An 18698-nucleotide genomic window follows, 5' to 3' on the forward strand; every position below is an offset into this window, starting at 1 on the left:
CATTTCCCATCTGCCCTCGGGAGAAGGCGCTCCGCTTTTCCGCATGCGCAGTGCGTTTCTCGCGCGGAGGCGGGGCAGAGCGAGCGCGAGCGAGAGGAGGGGGGAGGTGGCTGACTGGAAGAGCTCGCGCTGAGCTGGGCGGCGGGTCCGGGCAGAGGCCGAGGCGGTGGCGACGACGACGACGACGGAGGCGGCGATCTCAGCTTCACAGGTCGGTGTCTGAGGGACGGGACGGGAGGCAGGGCCGGACCGGGCCAAGTTGGCGGCTCGCCCCGGTGGGGCCTGGCGTGAGGGGGGCGCGCGCGCCCTGACAGGAGGCCTGAGGGGGCTGCTTGGGCCTGGAGGGGGCGTGGCCTGCCTGATAGAGGGGCGTGGCCTGGCTAGGCCTTTTTTGTACGCCCCCCCACACCCCTTTCAGCCTAAGGTTAGGGATGGTCCCACCCCCTTTGTGTGTGTGTACGTACATATGTGTGTACTTGTATGTGCGTAGGTAGTTGTACATGTATGTGTGTGTGCACACCTGTGTGAACGTTTATGCACACTTGAGTGTGTATGTCGAAGTACATACGTGTGTACTTCTGTATGTATGTGTGTGTATGTATGTGTGTAATGATGTTAATAAGTACATGCATTGTGTCTCGATGGGAGTGTGTGCTTCAGAATACGTGAAATAAAAAGGCAGGTCTCTGCCCTCAAGGGGCTTACAGTGCAGGGACATGATTGACCCAAGGGCTCAGTGTTCTCCCAGAAGGCCCTGGATATGCTGTGCTGGTGTGGAGAGTTCCCCTTGCTGAGTATAAGAGAGCTACTGCTTTTAGGAATGCCTCCTCGCCGAGTTAGCAGGGCTTAATCAGCTCAACTTTGTGTGTACACAGCAGGGACTTAATGTGTACACTTGTGGGCCGGGCAAAAATGGGTTACTATCTCTCTGTCTCAGCAGAGCTGACATAGCCTAGTAGCTTATCAGGATTTCTCCAGTGCGACCTCACCTCTCCCATCAGCTCACTAGGTGGCCTTACACAAGGTAGTCCTTCACATTTCACACACACACCTGCAATACAGGGAAAACAATACTTACACATGAAGTTATTTGCACCCTGGGAAGTGCAATACCAGTACTGAGTCATTTTATTACTAAGTTTTGTGTGTGTTCCGTCTTCCGCAGGGGCTTACAGATTTTAAGGGAGGCAATAGCGGAAGTGGAGGGAGGCGGTAGCAAGGATAAAAGAGGAGAATGTGCAGTTGTTTTCTGTGCTCACACTTAAGCACGGTTACAGTATAACTTGAGGAGTCTGTGGATAGCCACGCTAAAAAAATCCCATCTTTGCATTTACACGGCATACATATATATGAGGTCTAAGCTGCATGCGATTAACCGGGAAAAAGAGCTTGGGGTTATCGTGGGTAGTTCAGTGAATGTGTTGATCCAGTGTGCCTCAGTTCTGTAGATGGCAGATTCCCCCCTCCTGCGTGTGTGGCATGTAGTGTGTAGTTTTGCACAGGCAGATATAATGTCTCCACTCTTGCTCAGGATTCCTGTCAGTATGGACCAATTCATCCAGTGTTGGGGGTAGAGGGGGACAGGTTTCTGTGTAGCCCTGACTTGTGTGGAGAGGTATGGCTTGCATGTGGCAGGGATCCTGTTGGCAGCAAAACAGGTGCTCTGTTCCATCCCTCCTGTCTCTGTTCCACTGTTCTTGTACTGTTTTGCCCTCTATCCTTTTTTTTTTTCTCTTTTGCAATGCTTGTTTGCTGCAGACCACACAGAAAAAGTTGCTAATGGACAAACCTGGTGCATTTGTCATCCTGCTGTCATGGCGGCAGTGGTGTTGTCTAGCAAAGCTGTTTTTTGCTTGGTTAAATGCTTGGTGGCCCTAAATTTGTCAGCAATATCTTTCCTTTTTCGGCTGTCACTCGTAGGAAATGGAAAACCTGTTGTGTGTGTGTGATTTCAGCAGGGAAACTCTTCCAGCTTGCTTGGTTGAATGCAAGACAGGCAAGTTCCTGCATAGTTTTCCTTGGTCTGCTTTGAATTGGCCTCGCCCATTTTCATGTTGAGTTGACAGCTAAGCCAATGTGACAAGAAGCAGAAAACCATCCAGGAAAAACAGAGCTTGCTGCTTGCTTCCAGGAGAGTTTTACGAGGGGAGGGAGAATAATTGCCTGTAGAATGGTGGTTCCCAAACAGTGAGTCGGGACCCACTGGTGAGTGCCACTAGTGAGTCGCAACCTGATATTTGGAGGGATGCCAAATGGTGATGAAAAGATCAGATAACTAATTGCCCCAACCCTGAGGCTATTCAAAAAGATGTTGTAGCTGCTAACTGCCCTGCAAAGAGCTCAGTTCCTGCAGCTTGCAGGATAGCAAACTGTTGGTCATGGTGAATTTAAAGCCGTTGTGCTGGTTTATATCTCCTTGTGCAAGCTTACACAACAACATTGGATCCCTGAGTACATTTTATAAACAAATGCCAGGAATTATAACATCCCTAGTGCAACATTAGCTCTTGCAGGGTAGGGTGACATTCTAAAGCGATCCTGCGAACCCACATACATGGAAAAGATAACATCAGAATGATTTATCCCAGTAATGTTTTTAGGAGGGTTTTGTGCCTGAGGATCACCCTGTATTCCCAACAGTGCTTCTCCTTGGACTTATCCTTATGTCTTTACCAGTTTCAGTGATCACTTTCCAAAGTAATTTTGATGTGCTGATTGTTTTAGAATTGAGTCTGTGGTTCCAGTGTTTGGGGCGCGCATTAGCTCATACAATAGCGAGCGTTATCAGACACACAGGTTTGCTTGCATAGTGTAGTGGTTTCTGGGATATTTTGGAGGTTCCTGGCATCTGTTTGTCATGGACTGAAATAAATTGTGTTCATCTTTAAAGTACTGTAAGACTTCATTGTTCCCCCCCCAAGAGTTCCTCAGAAACTTATCAAGGGATCTTCAGTATGAAGATTGTTGACAGTGGGCAGTAATCTGTAATTCCAGTAAGTAATTCCAGCCTCAAGCTGTCTTTTTGGTATTGAGGCCTAGCTCTGTCATAGTGTGGGATATTTCGCCACCCTCTTGAATACAAAATCTCAGAGAAATGGCAAGTACTGCAAACCTTTCCATAAAATAAATTGGAGTTCTCTTGAAATTAGCTGGTGCCTTGGTCAGTTTAGGTTTGTTAAGCAGAAGGACCTGGGTTAAGAAACTGTTTAGGTAGCTGCCTTTACACAGAGCCCGATCCGTGGTCCAGCAGCCTCGGTTTCGGCTGAACCGAGGTCCTTGTGCATGCACAGCAAGGACTCTACCGCTGAGCTGCAAACGATCCCTGTTTGCTCCGGAAAAAGGAAGAGCATAGTCAGTCACTTTCCCATCGTAGTAGCACGTTCATGATTTGTAGCGCTTGCTGTAGAAGCTTGATGGAGGAAGGAACTTGCATTGACTTCCATGTCTTGGTGGATGACTCTCAGCAGGGCAGGCTGTTCTTCCAATATCTGTTTACTTAGACAATGGTGAAAGTGAGACCAAGGCGCCCAGTCATCTGCTGAGAGTATTCGTCTCATCCTTCCCATTTCACTGAATTGCAAGTATCGCTTTTATTCATGTGGGTGGCTTCTCAACACTTCCTAAGCAGCACACGCTTTTGCCCAGCCCTGTTTAGCTTTGGTCTCCAGTATCCACGCAGGGTTGGTCCTGCTAACACAAGCTTCCACGCAACCGGCAAAGTGCAGGTAAAACCAGGAGGAGGGAGAGATTGCATTGAGACCAGAGCTAGAAACAGATCTCAGATTCTGGTGCATTGGCATGGGCAGTTCTGCAGGGCCTGTGGCTCAGTGGATTCCAAAGGAGAAAATACTGGGATCCTTTAGCTGTCAGAGTTGAGATAAACCTCTGAGCCTGTTGGTGTCACTTGGTGTGGCCAGTGCTGAGCTAGATCAACCAGCTGTGTGACTTGATGGGAAGTCACTTCCTATGTTTCCAGGTCAGCCCTTGGCAGCATCTCCAAGTAATGCTGGGAAAGATCCTTGTCTGGGACACTGGAGCCCGTGTAGGCAAGACTGAACTGTATTTATCTACCTGAGTCCCCACTGAAGCAGTGGGGGGTGTAAGCAAAGGTTGAGATCTCCAGGATTGGTACTAGCAGACAGGTAAATGGAATTGAGAACCAGAAAAGGTCTCGCTTCCTTTCTTGTAGAAAAGGGCCCAGCCAACTCTTTTTGTATAATTATTTTGGGGTGTGTAAGTAATTACTGGGTGCAGTTCTGTGACTGGCAAGCAGCTCTGTCAGTTCACAGCCTGCACACCCAAGCTGGGAATCCTGCTGCCTTCTCATTTTCGTTTTCGTCATTCATCTAAACACTTGCTCGTTATCCAGTGTTGTATATTGAATGCTTGGTCCTAGATACCCTGCAGACTCCGGAAACCGAGCATGGCAAACGAGGAGCTCCTGGTTTCCTGAACACCAGCTGGCGGTGGAGTTCTGCTGTTGATTTCTGCCTAAGGCTGTCCCAGCAAGATTTCTGAGGCTGTATCTCAGTGAGAAAAACCCCCTGCTTTGCTTGCGGAAGGTCCTGGTTTCAGGACTTGGATCTCCCATTATAAAGGATCTCCTAGAGATTCTCTGCAAGCGAGTTGGTGCTAGGAAGAGTAGACTAATAAGCTGATTGGGCTAATGAGACCAATGTTCTGACTTGGCAGAAGACAGTCTGTGTATAGGTTACAGGGGATGACAGTACAGTGGCCCTCAGTATCCATGGGGGATCTTTTCCTGGACCTCCCCCCCCCCCCCCGCAGATATCAAAATCCACTGAATGGAATCCACAGGGAGGGCCTCAGGGACCTTCCAGATGTGCCACATCTAGGAGGTACAGTGAGACCCTCCTGATGTGTGGGTTGAACCCGTGTTGAGTCAAATCCGCGGGTCCCAAACCCACAGGAGTGCCCACAGTAATGTCGTTAGTGTACCTTTGTGCAAAGCACTTTGCATATATTACCTTAATATAGTCCTTTTCAGCGGCTGTGTAAGATAAGTAGGTAATTATCACCCCTGTGTGGCAATCTGAGGCTGAGAGAGAGCAGCTTGCCTAAGGCTATTTAATGAGTAGGTGGCAGAGGTGAGATTCAGACCAGGGAAGTCCTGTGTTGCAGCTCAGTCTCTTAGCTACTATGCTACACCAGCTCCTGTTAGCGTCTGTGGACCGAGCCGTAGCTTAGTAGAACAGCCCCCCACATTGCTTTAAGAAGGTAGGTGCAGTTGCTGGTAGCATCTCCAGTTGAGAAGGGTCATAAGTACCTGGGCTAGGAAAAGTACTGTCAGTCAGAGCAGACCGAACTGGGCCAGCTGGAGTGATGAACAAGCTCAATATAAAGCATCTTTTTATTTTCATCTGTTACAATGCACAGCCTTCTTCTTACCCCGCCATACTTATGTGCTTAATAAAAACTTAATAACGTACTTAATAATACTTGATAATGTGGTTGTCTGGATGTGTTTTAGGTGGTTTTCTCTATTCCCCCCTTCTCTTTCTTTGCACATGAATGAATAGAATAATCCCACACAATCTTGCACAAGTGCGTATTCTGACAAGGGCACATTTCCATAAAATGCTGAGTAGTTCTCTGACTCAATTGTTTCTTTGTAGGAACACAAGTTGGTTGTTGTTGTTGTTGTTGTTGTTATTGTAAGGACAGTACAAGCATTTATGTGATTCCATGCTTGAAAAACAGATCTTGTGAAACAAAATGTAAAGATTTAGTCAGAAGGCAGTCTGAAAGGCGCAGCTTTTATTTTCATAAGACCCCTTGGAACAAAGTGAATTTGTTTTTCTTTAAAAAATTTACATTTAAATTTTTACATTCTTTAAAAAATTTACATTTCCTACCTTCCATTTAAGGTATTCAGATGGTGAACAATGTATTCAGATTGTACCCTACAAAGTATGTAGGGTATACTGGGAAGGGCTGGTGAACAATGTATGTAGGATATACTGGGAAGGTATTCAGATGGCGAACAATGTATGTAGGATATACTGGGAAGGGCTGTAGTCTAATGATACAGCATCTCCTTTGCCCGCAGAAAAGTCCAGGTTCAGTCCCTGTGGTGTCTCCTGGCAAGGATGGGGAAAGGCCCCTGCGACTCAGTGACAGCGGCACTGAACTAGATGGTCTGACTCAGCCTGTGGCAGCTACGTATACGAAGAAGGGCTCACAGTTCAGTGGGAGACTGCCCACGTTGCCTGCAGAAGGTCCCTGGTTCACTCCCTGTGGGATCTAGAGTAGGAAGGAGAATATGTTTTGCCTGGAATCCTGGAGAGATGCTACCCATTTGGTGTTTGGCAGCTCTGAGTGAGATGGACCGAACAGTGTCTCTCTGTTCCTATCACTAAGAAAGTATCTGAAGAATGCAATTAATTACTACAAAGTAGAGAAAGGAAAGGCAGCAAGCCAGCCACAATCACATTTAAGAGTCATGCCAGTAACCAGAAGGGGTCAAAGGTGGGAAATGTTCGTGCTTTGGAAACCTCCACGAGCACATTCTCGATGCTGAATCCTGCAGGTTAGCCCAAAGTTGTACCGAAGGTGTCATTTCTTTTTCTCTTTTCTCTGCAGTGAGTAACCCCCCCCTTCTGCCACACACACCCCCAAGATGGTGAAACTGGACATCCACACCCTGGCTCACCACCTCAAGCAAGAACGGCTGTACGTGAACTCAGAAAAGCAGCTGATCCAGAGACTGAACGCTGACGTGCTGAAGACCGCTGAGAAGCTGTACCGCACTGCCTGGATTTCCAAACAGCAAAGGATTAACTTGGACCGGCTGATCATAACCAGGTGATGAGCAGCCCATTGGGAAGGGAAGACTCCTGCCAGGACTGTACCACTTCAGACTCCATTTTCAATGTGAAAAAACCCCCCTTATAGCATGCTGGAGGGGGAAGGTTTTTGGTCTAGCATTCTCGCTGATGTACTCTCTTTGTGGGTTTTCTTCAGAGAGCATTCAAACAGCCCTTCCCCAAACTTTCAGTGCTATAACCCCAAGTGCTGTGTGACGTTTGAATTGGATTGTTAACCCAATTTTTTTTAAAAAGAGCTACATTGGACTGTCTCTATCTGTGGCTTGACACCCAAGCTGGAGGATCTCCTGGACATGACCAGAAGGCTTCTGGTTTGTGCTGGTGACTTCTGGTCATGTCCGGAAGCGTTCTGAGGAGGCCCGGAGGCTGGGCGCGGCCTCTGAGAGGCCAGGCATGACCCCCAGGTGGGTAACTAGGATGTCCTGCCAGCCCTCTCGCAGATTCAATTATCCATGGATTCAGTATCCGTGAGGGTCCTGGAGTAGATCCCCTGTGGATACTGAGGGCCCACTGTGGTTGGGGAAGTGTGTTTTTCAGGTCATTTCAGTCAAAGGCATAAGCTTGTAACCAGGGTTTTTCCCTTTTAGCCATAGCTTGTCTAAGTTTCTGTTTTCCAACTGCTGGCTCAGCATCACTAGGGAACGCGCATCAGACATCGTAACATTAAGGAACAGTAGATAAAAGAAGGGAGAATTTTGAAAGAGGTGCAAGGAGAGAGAAAAGGAACTTGAAAGCCTTTTCCTGAAAGTGTCAAAGCTTCTTTTAAGGTGACTTGCCAGAAGTACCTCTTCAATGTGTTTACATGGCTCCTTCCCTTTTTTTGTTATAAGGAAGTGTGTCTTGAATATGTTGGGTGACTGTAAAGCAGCCCTTTTTCAATGAATTTTATGGGTATCAGTGGAGGTGCTTGCAGCATGATAGGTTGCTTGCAGCGTCACGTTGTTCCCTCTGCCCTCGGGACCATGTGACGCTGCCTGGCCCCCTTGGAAGTGGAGTTGGCTGGAGGGAGCTGTGCGGGACATTCTAGGCCATTCATGTAGACAGGTTTTGAGAGTCCTGGGTCTCCTCTCTGGAGATTTTACACTTCCTGAAGGAGGGGGGGTTGCTTTCTCTTGGGCGTGCCATAGGCTCCAAGCAATGTCAGGAACATCAGAAAGCGTGTCTCTTTGCCAATTTGTATACAGTGAATCCTCTGTATCTGCGGGGGATCCGTTCCAGAACCTTCTCCCAGATACCAATTTCTGTGGTTAATGGAATTCGTGGGGATGGCCTTGCAGGACCTCCTGAGTGCAACCAGAAGGTCCTGTGAGGCCCTCCAGCTGCGGGCTCGGCACTGAAATCTGTGGATGCCGAACTTGTGGAGAAGGAGAGTCCCCTTTACTCTTTCCTAAGCACTTTGGAGATCAGTTTGTTTGGAAGGTGGGGCATGACGCTTTGGAATAAACAAGTGGTTTTTCCTTTGTTCCGAAAGTGCCGAAGCCTCCCCAGCCGAATGCTGCCAGCATGCCAAGGTCTTGGAGGACACACAGTTTGTGGACGGGTACAAGCAGCTGGGCTTCCAGGAGACAGCCTATGGAGAGTTCCTCAACAGACTGCACGAGAACCCTCGTCTCATCGCTTCCTGCCTGGTTGCCGGGGAGAAACTCAACCAGGAGAACACACAGAGCGTCATCCACTTGGTCTTCACCTCCATCTATGGCAACTGCATCATGCCAGAAGACGAGAGCTACCTCCTCCAGGTCCTGCGCTACTTGATTGAGTTTGAACTCAAGGAGAGCGACAACCCCCGGCGGCTTCTGAGGAGAGGCACCTGTGCTTTCAGCATCCTGTTCAAGCTCTTCTCCGAGGGCCTCTTCTCGGCCAAGCTCTTCCTCACTGCCACCTTGCACGAACCTATCATGCAGCTGCTGGTAGAGGACGAGGACCACTTGGAGACGGACCCAAACAAGCTCATTGAGCGCTTCTCCCCAGCCCAGCAGGAGAAGCTCTTTGGGGAGAAAGGCACCGACCAATTCAGGCAGAAAGTCCAGGAGATGGTGGAGTCCAACGAGGCCAAGCTGGTGGCCCTGGTGAACAAGTTCATTGGCTACCTCAAGCAGAACACCTACTGCTTCCCCCACAGCCTGCGGTGGATTGTCTCCCAGATGTACAAAACGCTCTCGTGCGTGGACAGGCTGGACATCGGAGAAGTGAGAGCCATGTGCACTGACCTCCTCCTGGCCTGCTTCATTTGCCCTGCAGTGGTCAACCCAGAACAGTACGGGATTATCTCTGACGCTCCAATCAACGAAGTGGCCAGATTTAACCTGATGCAGGTATGATTTTATACATACATACACACGTTTTAACAGGTACTGTGTTAGGCCTGAAGCAGCAAGAAGGTGCTGTGATGCTTTAGAAATGAAGGGTGCTTCTAGACGAGAGACTTTTGGGGTGTTGATTCTCATTGGGGGATCATGTGTCTGGGTAGTGCGGTCCAAATGCAAAGCTTGCTCAGGGGCCGTGCTTGCAAAATCCTTCCTGCCTCTTGGAGCGCATTTTCCAGCTGCTCCTTACTCCCACTTCCCACATCGTGCCATAAGCAGTGAGAAACAACTGCTTGAATGGAGCAGCTAGGACTTTTTGACCTTGGCGGTTGGCTGTTTTAAGGCGAAGACCTTCTGGGGAGGGCAAGCTCACAAAATTCTCGAAATAACCATTTGGCCTAGACATCTGTGGTGAATAAGGAGTACCTCCAAGTGTGTCGACTGGGGGAGAGAGTTGGTTCTCTTTTTCTCACAGTGTGTCACAAACACACGTTTAGGAGGGCTTGTAGTTTTTGAGTGACCAGTGTCTTTTATGGTAGGGTTTATTTATTTATTTTCTTATAGGAGTTGATCCCTGGTCCTCCCTATTCGTAAGGAAAGCTCAGGATGGCCTGACATACTGGGCACTTGGCCAATATTGTTTTGATTGTAGTCAGTGTTGCGTGAGGCCAGACGTGCTGCCCTGCAAATTAGGTTAGATGGAGAGAGTGTGACTGTACCACTCAGGGAGCTTCTCCCACAAGGGAGCTTGAATCCCAGTTCTCTCCAGCCCTAGTCAAACACTTCAGCCACTGCTCCACACTAGAGTTGCCCATAAAGAGCAAATCTGAGGGGGAAAATGAAATGAGATTCCTAGCTGCCACCAGCAAGTGTTTTTGGAGCCCAGGCACTTCAGAATTTTTCTGCAGGTAAGGCTGCTAGTTTCTAAACTGCCACAGCTTGTGTATGTGTGTGGTTTCCCTTTTTTCACTGGCAAGAAATAGGGCTTTATCCAAGGAGCCTTGTTTTGTTGGTGGTGCTGCTGCTGCTTTTATAATGTCTTTTGTTGTTGAGATAAGGGGATGATGAACTGTTTGAGCAATAAGCTCAAACGGCTGTTTTATTGGAGAAGGTTTTATTCTAGTCATTCTAGAGAGAGAGTTTGTATCTCTCTCTCTCTGTGTCTCTCTCTGTGTGTGTGTGTGTGTGTGTGTGTGTGTGTGTGTGTGTGAGAGAGGGAGGGAGGGAGGGAGGGGGAGAGAGAGAGAAATTAAGTCTGTGTCTAAAAGGTGATCCAACACCAGTTCTTCATGTGAGAACTAGTGGTTAGGGTGGGGAACTGAAAAGCATTTATGAGTGTGGTGGGCAAGGCAATTTGTCCTTGTGCAAAATCTAGCCAGTCAGCAGCTGATCTGCCATTTTGCCCATTCTTTCTGCCTGTAATGAGGTCGCCAGAGCATTCTGCCTTCTGGTCACCTCAATTTCAAGCATGCTTCAATCATGACCTTTTGGTTGTCCTGTAGAAGTCAGGGCCTTTATTGACCCATGTGGGAGTGGAAATCTAGCTGGCCATTCTAGGACCCTTTTAAAAGTTTGATCCTGTACTGGGTTCTGGTCACACTGTACTTTCTGTCTGCACCTCACTTTCAGTCCTGCACACTGGACTTTCTGTCTGCACCTCAGCAGGTGAAGGTGGTACACTGCTTTAGAAGTTCTGCGTAACCAAGAGACTCACTATAGATATAGATAGAGCATAGATTTAGTAGAAACAGGCAGGGCTTTTGATTTATTCAATCTCTGTCTTATAAAAGCTGTGATTCTCCAACTGTCAGATTTGTCGCGTACATTCTGTGTTCGCGCAAAGACCACGCAGATGTGTTGATTCCAATCTGAATTTAATCCTTTGGCACCCACTAAATATCTATAGAAATCCATGTCCTATGCAACGTTCAAGCTAGCAGCTATGGCTTGCTTAGTTGAGAACAGGCCTTGTTGATTTTTTCCCCATAGCAATACATACACTTAAGATGCAAGAACTGTGGAACAAGGAACTCTTTGAGCTGGCGTGAGGCATTGAAAGTTTTCATAAGGGAATAGAAAGTCTGGTCAGGTATTTCCTGAGGAAACTTCATGCAAATATTATAGTTAACATGTAGTGCAGAAATGAGGTTTCAAATCTTGGGCAGGCTGAATTCTGAATAGTTCTTTTTTTGTTCAACTGGCTTCAACTTGGGCATTCCCCCCTTTCTTCTGCCAGTGCTAAAACTTTATCTCCATCTGGTTTTCTTCATTTCTAGGTGGGCAGACTCCTGCAGCAGCTGGCTATGACCGGTTCTGAAGAAGCAGACCCCCGCACAAAGAGCCACCTGGGTAAATTTGACAAAGTAAGTGCCAAGTCCATGTCGGTGTTCACTCAGCGTCTTCTTCAGCAGAACCTTAAATCAGGAGATGAGCCCATGTAGCCTGTGGTCAGACCATAAAGAGCACCCTGGCCCTCAGAGAAAAAGACTTTTTGTTACAACCAGGAGGAAATGTGAGCAGCAGTGAGGGACTCTTTTCCCAGCAGAATCCATAATACACAGGAGGTGCAGTCAAATGCAGGTGGCTTGCATTTATGAAGTAGAAGTTTGGCACTGTGTGTGGAGAACATTTTGGAAATAACAACGAACGGTGAATTTGTAAGTCTTGACTCTCAATATAAAAATATACAATATACAAAAAGAAACAAGAATTGAAATACTAAAGCAAAGGAGAAAAAAGAGAACATACAAAATAAATACGCTGTGTAGCGTTATCCATTCCTAAACATTAAAGTGCTAGTTCCAAGATTAATTCTCAGACTGAGTTCAGTACTTTGCATAAACATTTTTCCTTGGCGTAGTTAAGAACATCAAAAGAGCCACACTGGATCAGGCCAAAGGTCCATCCAGTTTAGCTTCCTGTATCTGACTGTGGCCCGCCAGATGCCTCAGGGAACATATAAGACATCAAGAGACCTGCATCTTGTTGCCATCTTGTTGCTCTGTTCCAGTATTCTCTGAAAGGGGGTTTATCAAATGAAATGTAACATAGCATTGGTTGGCAACCTTCAGTCTCGAAAGACTATGGTATAAGCCTACAGCACCCAGTATTCCCAGGCGGTCTCCCATCCAAGTACTAACCAGGCCTGACCCTGCTTAGCTTCTGAGTTCAGGTGAGATCGGGCATCTGCAAGGTAACAGTTGCTGCCAAGCTCAGTCAAAAACTTTCAGCTGTCTCAACGCACTAGCCGCTGCTTGTCTTGCTACCTGTATAAATGAGAAATCGAAGCTCCCTTTCCCCTCTTGGCAGCATAGAAGTCTTTTTGATGATGGGTGAGTTTCCACACTTCTGGAATATCGGAAGGGCTTACTTAGTCCCGGTTTTCTCCTTACAGGGCTGTGTGGCTGCATTCCTGGACGTTGTCATCAGCGGACGCGCCGTGGAAACCCCTCCCATGTCTTCTGTGAACCTTCTGGAAGGGCTGAGCAGAACCGTGGTATACATGACCTACAGCCAGCTCACAGCCCTGGTAAGTGTCGTCATGTTTCATGTGGTGGTGTTTCAGAGGCAGCCACAGAAGGTTCTGTGTGCGGTCTGTGTGCTTTGTGACTTTAACCACCACACCCATATTTTCAGGTTGGCTTTATGCGGAATGTCATGTCCAGTGACCAGCTGAAAGAAGATCGGATGGCCTTGGAGAACCTGCTGTTAAACTTACCCCAGAACAAGCCGGGGAAAAGCAGCAGTCTGGAAATGACGCCGTACAACACACCGCAACTCTCGCCTGCGACCACGCCAGCCAACAAAAAAAACCGGTTGCCCATAGGTGAGGAAGAGCGAGAGCAGGCTTCTGTCACATTCACATCTTGTATGGTTTTAAAAACGGGGGATTTGTTTGCTAGTCAAGGAAAGGGATGATGAGCTGCATAGGATATTGGATCCCTGTTCCCCACCACTGGAAGTAACGCCTCTGTAGCTTCTGAGATGCTATCAGCCATTTTCAGTATACTATAGGCCCTCAGTAACTGCTGGGGATCGGTTCCAGGACCTCTTGTGGAAACCGGAATCTGCAGATAATTAAATCGGGGGGACAGGACAGTTCCAGTAACTTAGCTGGGTACAGTGCACAGCCTCCCAGACGCAACCAGAAGCCAGTTTCTGGTTCTTCAGACTGGGTCTTCAGACTGGAGACGTTCTCTTGCATCCAGGAGGTGTTTAGAGGCGTGGGGAGGCTGCACCCAGCTTCCCCGAACCTCAGGACTTGAAGCCGCTGGAAGTGACTTCCGGTTGTGTCCGGGAGGCCCTCAGCAGCACGGGCTCGGTATCTGCGGATACTCATATCTGCAGATCTGGACCTGTAGATAAGTAGGGCCACCAGTACTTTCAGGCATGGCTAAGCAACTATGAGGTCTAGAAATATGCCTTTTAAAAAAACAAACCAAAAAGACACTTGAGAAACAGAATTTTGTACCTTATATTGCAACTTTTAGCTTTTCCATAGTTGTGGCGCACACAACTCAGCGTGTGCCTAAATAAAGCCTGATTTTTTTTTTCCTGGCCTGAAATAACCCCGGGTGCCCGTTTCTCCAGCGAAGGATTTCTGTGTGTATTGTCTTTGCGACTGTGTTTTCTCTCCTCCCAACGGCTTGACGTTCTCTTCTCTTTAACGCTGTCCATTCAGGACAACAGCTGGCAGCCATCACTGCCTGGGATGCATCTGCCACCAACCTGACCGCTCACATAAACCTAGTAACCCCATTTGGTGGGTAACGAAATCCTCCTGTCCTCTTACCTCTTTGTTAGTCTCTCTCTGAAGCCGTGCTTTGCCTGCATGTCTGTGTCCCCAGCTGCTCTCCAGGAGGCGCCTTATTTTATTCTGCTTCCTATTTTGTTCTGTTTTCTATGTTCTAAGAATAAATTGCATTTTTGAAGGCTAGAGAACATATTGGAAAATGTTGGTCAGAGCTGATGTGTGAGAAATGCTCTCAGTCTGGCTTTGAGGTTGCTGCAAAGAGGAAAAGCTTGTCCAGTTTGTTGGGTTGGCATTCTGGGAATTCCCAACGGACCTCGAACATTGCAGGACTGGACTGTCAACTTCTGCACTGTTGCAGAATTGGATGCCATCCCAAAACCCAGATTTCTTATGCTAAGATAAGGTGGCCAACCCTTGGAAAATGGGGAACGGGAAATGTCTGATATTGGGGTGGAGCCCCAAACTCCCTAGTTTCCCTGAAATTAACCTTTGCCGCAGCCTCTTTTTGCCGAGAGCAAAGATGGGGTCGTTTGGGGGCAGACCTGCAGAACGTCATCCTAGTCATCTGGGTCCCAAAGATATGCTGAAGCCCTGGGCCACTGTGTGTGCCCCCCTTCCAAGCACAGCTTCTTGGGGCATGTCAGAGGCTGTTCCCCAGTTCCTCTGCGTTTCAAGAATCGGATCACCTGTCAGTGTGCTGGATGAAGGTCAGTTAATATCTCGCTACACTATGATCACCACATGGATGTTTTCCTCTCCCCCCCCCAAAAGGCAACCAGTTATATGGATGCTATTTTATTTATGAGATTTATAATCCACTTTTATAATTCCACCTCAACAAGATTTATAATCCCACCTCAACAAGTGGGAAACCCTGGCCTCTGAGCGGCCCACTTGGAGGCAGGCTGTGCAGCATGGCCTTTCCCAGTTTGAAGAGACACTTGGCCAACAGTCTGAGGCAAAGAGGCAAAGAAGGAAGGCCCATAGCCAGGGAGACAGACCAGGGACAGACTGCACTTGCTCCCGGTGTGGAAGGGATTGTCACTCCCGAATCGGCCTTTTCAGCCACACTAGACGCTGTTCCAAAACCACCTTTCAGAGCGCGATACCAGAGTCTTTCGAGACTGAAGGTTGCCAACAAAAATCCACTTTTCAATATAAAAATTACTTAGAATCATCTGACATGGTGGTCAACTTCTCCAATGCAGTGACATGTAGCATGATTTGAGCCAGTTCATGCCATGGCAGAATCCAATGGTTGAGCTTTACCCCAGATCCCCCTGCTTCAGGTTGCAGCTGTGTGTGATGTATATTTCCACACTGACCCACGCAGGGTAGAGGCCGTGTTTCCACGTGCAGGGTAGAGGCCGTGTTTTCCCCATTGGGGACACCTAAACATACAACTCCCTCTGTGACCTGATTTGAGCCAATCCAGGGGCAGGGCAAGATTTGACACATAAATCTGTGGATTTATATAAGCTATTCTTGTATTCCCTCCCAAGCTGCAAGCATTGGCTAGTCGCCCTGTTTTTTATTTTCTGGAAGCTTAGAAAAATCTATCTTGCTTGAAATTCTGTGGTGTGTGTTGTGGTGGTGCTCATGTCCTTAGTCTTTATAAAAAAAGGGGGGGAACTGTGGGTGTTTACATATCTGTCTGTGTGTGTTTATAACGTTTTATGTTTCATCTCAGTTCTGCTCTGTTTCCCTCTTGTGCATCATGACTGGGTGAAAGAGCATTATTTTTAAAAGAAAAGTAAGCACCTCTTTTTTTCTGCAAGCCTTTTGAAGACTCAGGCTTGGCTGTTTTGAACCCAGTATGGTGCTATGCCCGAACTTAGGTATTCCCCAAGATCCAGAGTCCTTAGTCCTTGTGATACTGTTGCTTTGGCACCAAGTTGTTTTAAATGCCTGTCTTAATGGCAGGATTTGTAGTTTTTTTCCTTGCAGTCATGGAGCTCCTTCATCTCTCATCACTTGTTTTTAGCCCAGTGTTCTTCAAACTTTTTCATGCCACAGCCCTGGTACATGAATAAATACAGTATGAGACTGGGGACCTGGCATTGATCTACCCCCCTCCCTCCAGGACCCTACCTTCCCACCCCCGCCTCTGTTGCAGCCCACACCCCACCCTTGTAATGCCCTCCCAGCTCTGTTCACTGTAGCCAAATATCCTTATCAGAGAGAGCAGAAAAAGGTACCCTGAAGCCTGGCTCTAGTGAAAGTGATTTTAGCACAATTGCTGGGAACTTGGAACACAATCCCCTGATACCTGAAGTGCGCCTCTCTTGACCTGGTGGTGCTCTAGTTCAGTGGTCTTCAACCTTTTTCATTCCCGTAAGTTGCCACAACCCCACAACTGAGGAGGCTTCACAATCCCATTGGCGTCTCGGCCGCAAGGTTGAAGAATGCTTTAGCTACAGCTGTTGTCCAGGAAGCATGGCGTAGTCCTGAAAGTCTGCAGTCAGCTTTATTGCTGATACCTAGAGACTGACTTAGTAAAATTGGGGAGCTCCTGGGGTGCCTGTTATAAAAGATGGATAGATATCCTATTTTTCCCACCAGATACGTTCTACATTTGCCAAGACTTTCAAATGAGGATTTTATCCCTACTTGTCACCTTCAGCAACTTGTCTTTTCGTGATGATCTTTTCTTCCTCTAAGAGACACTTCTAGTCTCAACCAAGGGGATTCCTCCTTCTTTGTCCTGCCTCCTTTGAGATGGTTGAGCAAAAAACTCAGAAACTCTCATCCTGTATCACTGGGAGTTTAGCATATGTCACTGACTGCCTGGGAATTGACTTAGATCTACCATCTTCTGAAAGATATAGCTGTAATGCAGTGTAGATTTCCAAAATGGACAACAGAGAAGTTCTGATTATCAGGAGACTGAAGAGAGCCAGGCATGGTGCCTTTCAAGAAACAGGGCATGAGCAAAATGGGAATAAGTGAAGGGCCATTGAAACTTCTGTGCGGGCTTTGCAGACTTAGTAGTGAAAGCTTAAATTGCTTTGGCTGCAGAATGATAGCTCAGGGAAGCTTGGTTGCACCTCTGTGGTAGGGCTTTGCATACATGGTTGTACGGGAGACAGAGTTTTGACTCTCTTGCCCCTACTCCTCTGACATGTGACAAGTGCCAACCACCAGGATTTCTCCTTCTGCACATTTAACACATGATGCTGCCATCCGGGGTCGACACTGACCAGTAGACCTTTGGCAGGTCTGTCAGTCACTGTGTGTTCAGTGATTTACACCAGAGGGATGGGGTACCCGATGTGGTTTCCTGGCTTTTGTTGATGGAGAAGCATAGTGTGTGTGTGAGATACTTGAGCTAAGAAACCTGCATCTTTTCATGGCAGTTGGAGCGCCCCGGTGCTGACCTGTAAATGCGCTCTTTGCCTGTTCTTCAGTATGCATGTGCTTACACACCATCATTGTAGAGTTTGTGTTTGCCTCTTTTCAAAACGCACACGCACACACGTACCTCTTTTAAACTCTCAATAGTCTTGTAACAAAACTATTCCAAAATATTTCAGCCACCCGCAGCAGAAGCCGGTCAAACATCCAGATGGACCAGCATGCAGACTATGACGGCTCCTCCCAGGAGACGATACAGGAAGTGCAGCCAGAAGAAGTCCTGGTTATTTCCCTTGGGACGGGGCCCCAAATAACTCCCGGAATGATGTCAGAAAATGAGGTATTGGCCCTGCAGCGATGAAAGAGTCATATTGCTGGAAGGGGTGCTGTCCCCTATAACACTGCTGTGGGATTTTAATGTACAGTAGGCTCTCTTTGTCCATGGGCTTGGCATCAGTGGATGCTGAGTCCTCACCTCAGAGGGCCTCCTGGACATGACCTTCCCGTTTGCACCAGTGACTTCTAGTTGTGTGGGGGAGGTGTTCTGAGGTGTGTGTGTGGGGGGAGGTCACTTCCAGGAGGTCTTCTGAGTAGGCTGGAAGGCCAGCACAACTTCCAGAGGGCCTGGCACAGCCTCTTAAGTTTTGGCAGCACCTGCACCCTGCCCTCCGCCCGCCACAGATTTCAGCCTCTATGGATTTTGGTATCCGCAGTGGGAAAGCTTAGCAGAGTCAGGCCCGGTTAATACTTGGATGGGAGACCGCCTGGGAATACCAGGTGCTGTAGGCTTATACCATGATCTCGGAAGCTAAGCAGGGTCAGGCCTGGTTAGTACTCGGATGGGAGACCGCCTGGGAGTACCGGGCGCTGTAGGATTATACCATAGTCTTTCGAGACTGCAGGTTGCCAGCCAGAGGCTTGGAAGTGTTGTGTTTGGCCTGAAGGGAGTGGGAGGGGGGTCATGAAATCGACCCCCCGTGGATACCAAGGGCCCATTGTAATATAAAATATAAACAAGAAATTGTAAGTGTTTTATAACTGCAGTCTAATTATACAGATCCCACATTGCTGCCCTTAAAATACAGTTACATCATCGGGTGCAAGTGGATGGCAACCATGAAAACTGCTACTGAAATGGCTTGATTGATTTTAAAGGTGGTACAAGAACCTTGATGGTTTTTGCTGCAATAGACTTAACATGTTTACCTGCCCCCCCCCCCATTAGCTCCTGATGGACTCAGGAGCTGGCTGATGTCAAAACCCACAGAAGCATCTTCCCTATAGCTCTGTGGTGTCTTCAGCTGTTTCAAAATGCCAGGCCAAGTGATCTGGACCCATGGATGTAGCTTTCAGTGAGCCGGGAAATAGAACTTGGTTTGCTCGACCCAAACTTAAATTTTTGTTTTGGATATTTGAGATGCACCAAATGTTTCTCAG

General features: G+C 47.8%; 1 protein-coding gene across 4 annotated transcripts in view; it reads left to right on the forward strand.

The window, feature by feature from the left end:
* The first annotated feature begins 101 nt into the window (after positions 1-101).
* GAPVD1 (GTPase activating protein and VPS9 domains 1) overlaps positions 102-18698 on the forward strand; it is a 33670-nt gene continuing 15073 nt past the window's right edge. For 3 of the 4 annotated variants that reach the window (XM_066610590.1, XM_066610591.1, XM_066610592.1), the window contains exons 1-7: positions 102-211; positions 6604-6825; positions 8320-9163; positions 11431-11517; positions 12549-12683; positions 12791-12980; positions 17441-17601. In XM_066610590.1, the coding sequence (XP_066466687.1) occupies positions 6641-6825; positions 8320-9163; positions 11431-11517; positions 12549-12683; positions 12791-12980; positions 17441-17601 (1602 nt within the window). In that variant the 5' untranslated portion in view covers positions 102-211; positions 6604-6640. Of the gene's footprint in view, positions 212-6603; positions 6826-8319; positions 9164-11430; positions 11518-12548; positions 12684-12790; positions 12981-13835; positions 13917-17440; positions 17602-18698 lie in introns of all 4 variants that reach the window. The other variant, XM_066610594.1, reaches the window with a different exon arrangement.

Source organism: Tiliqua scincoides, chromosome 16 (genome assembly GCF_035046505.1).
Source record: "Tiliqua scincoides isolate rTilSci1 chromosome 16, rTilSci1.hap2, whole genome shotgun sequence".
NCBI classification, from domain to species: Eukaryota; Metazoa; Chordata; class Lepidosauria; order Squamata; family Scincidae; genus Tiliqua; species Tiliqua scincoides.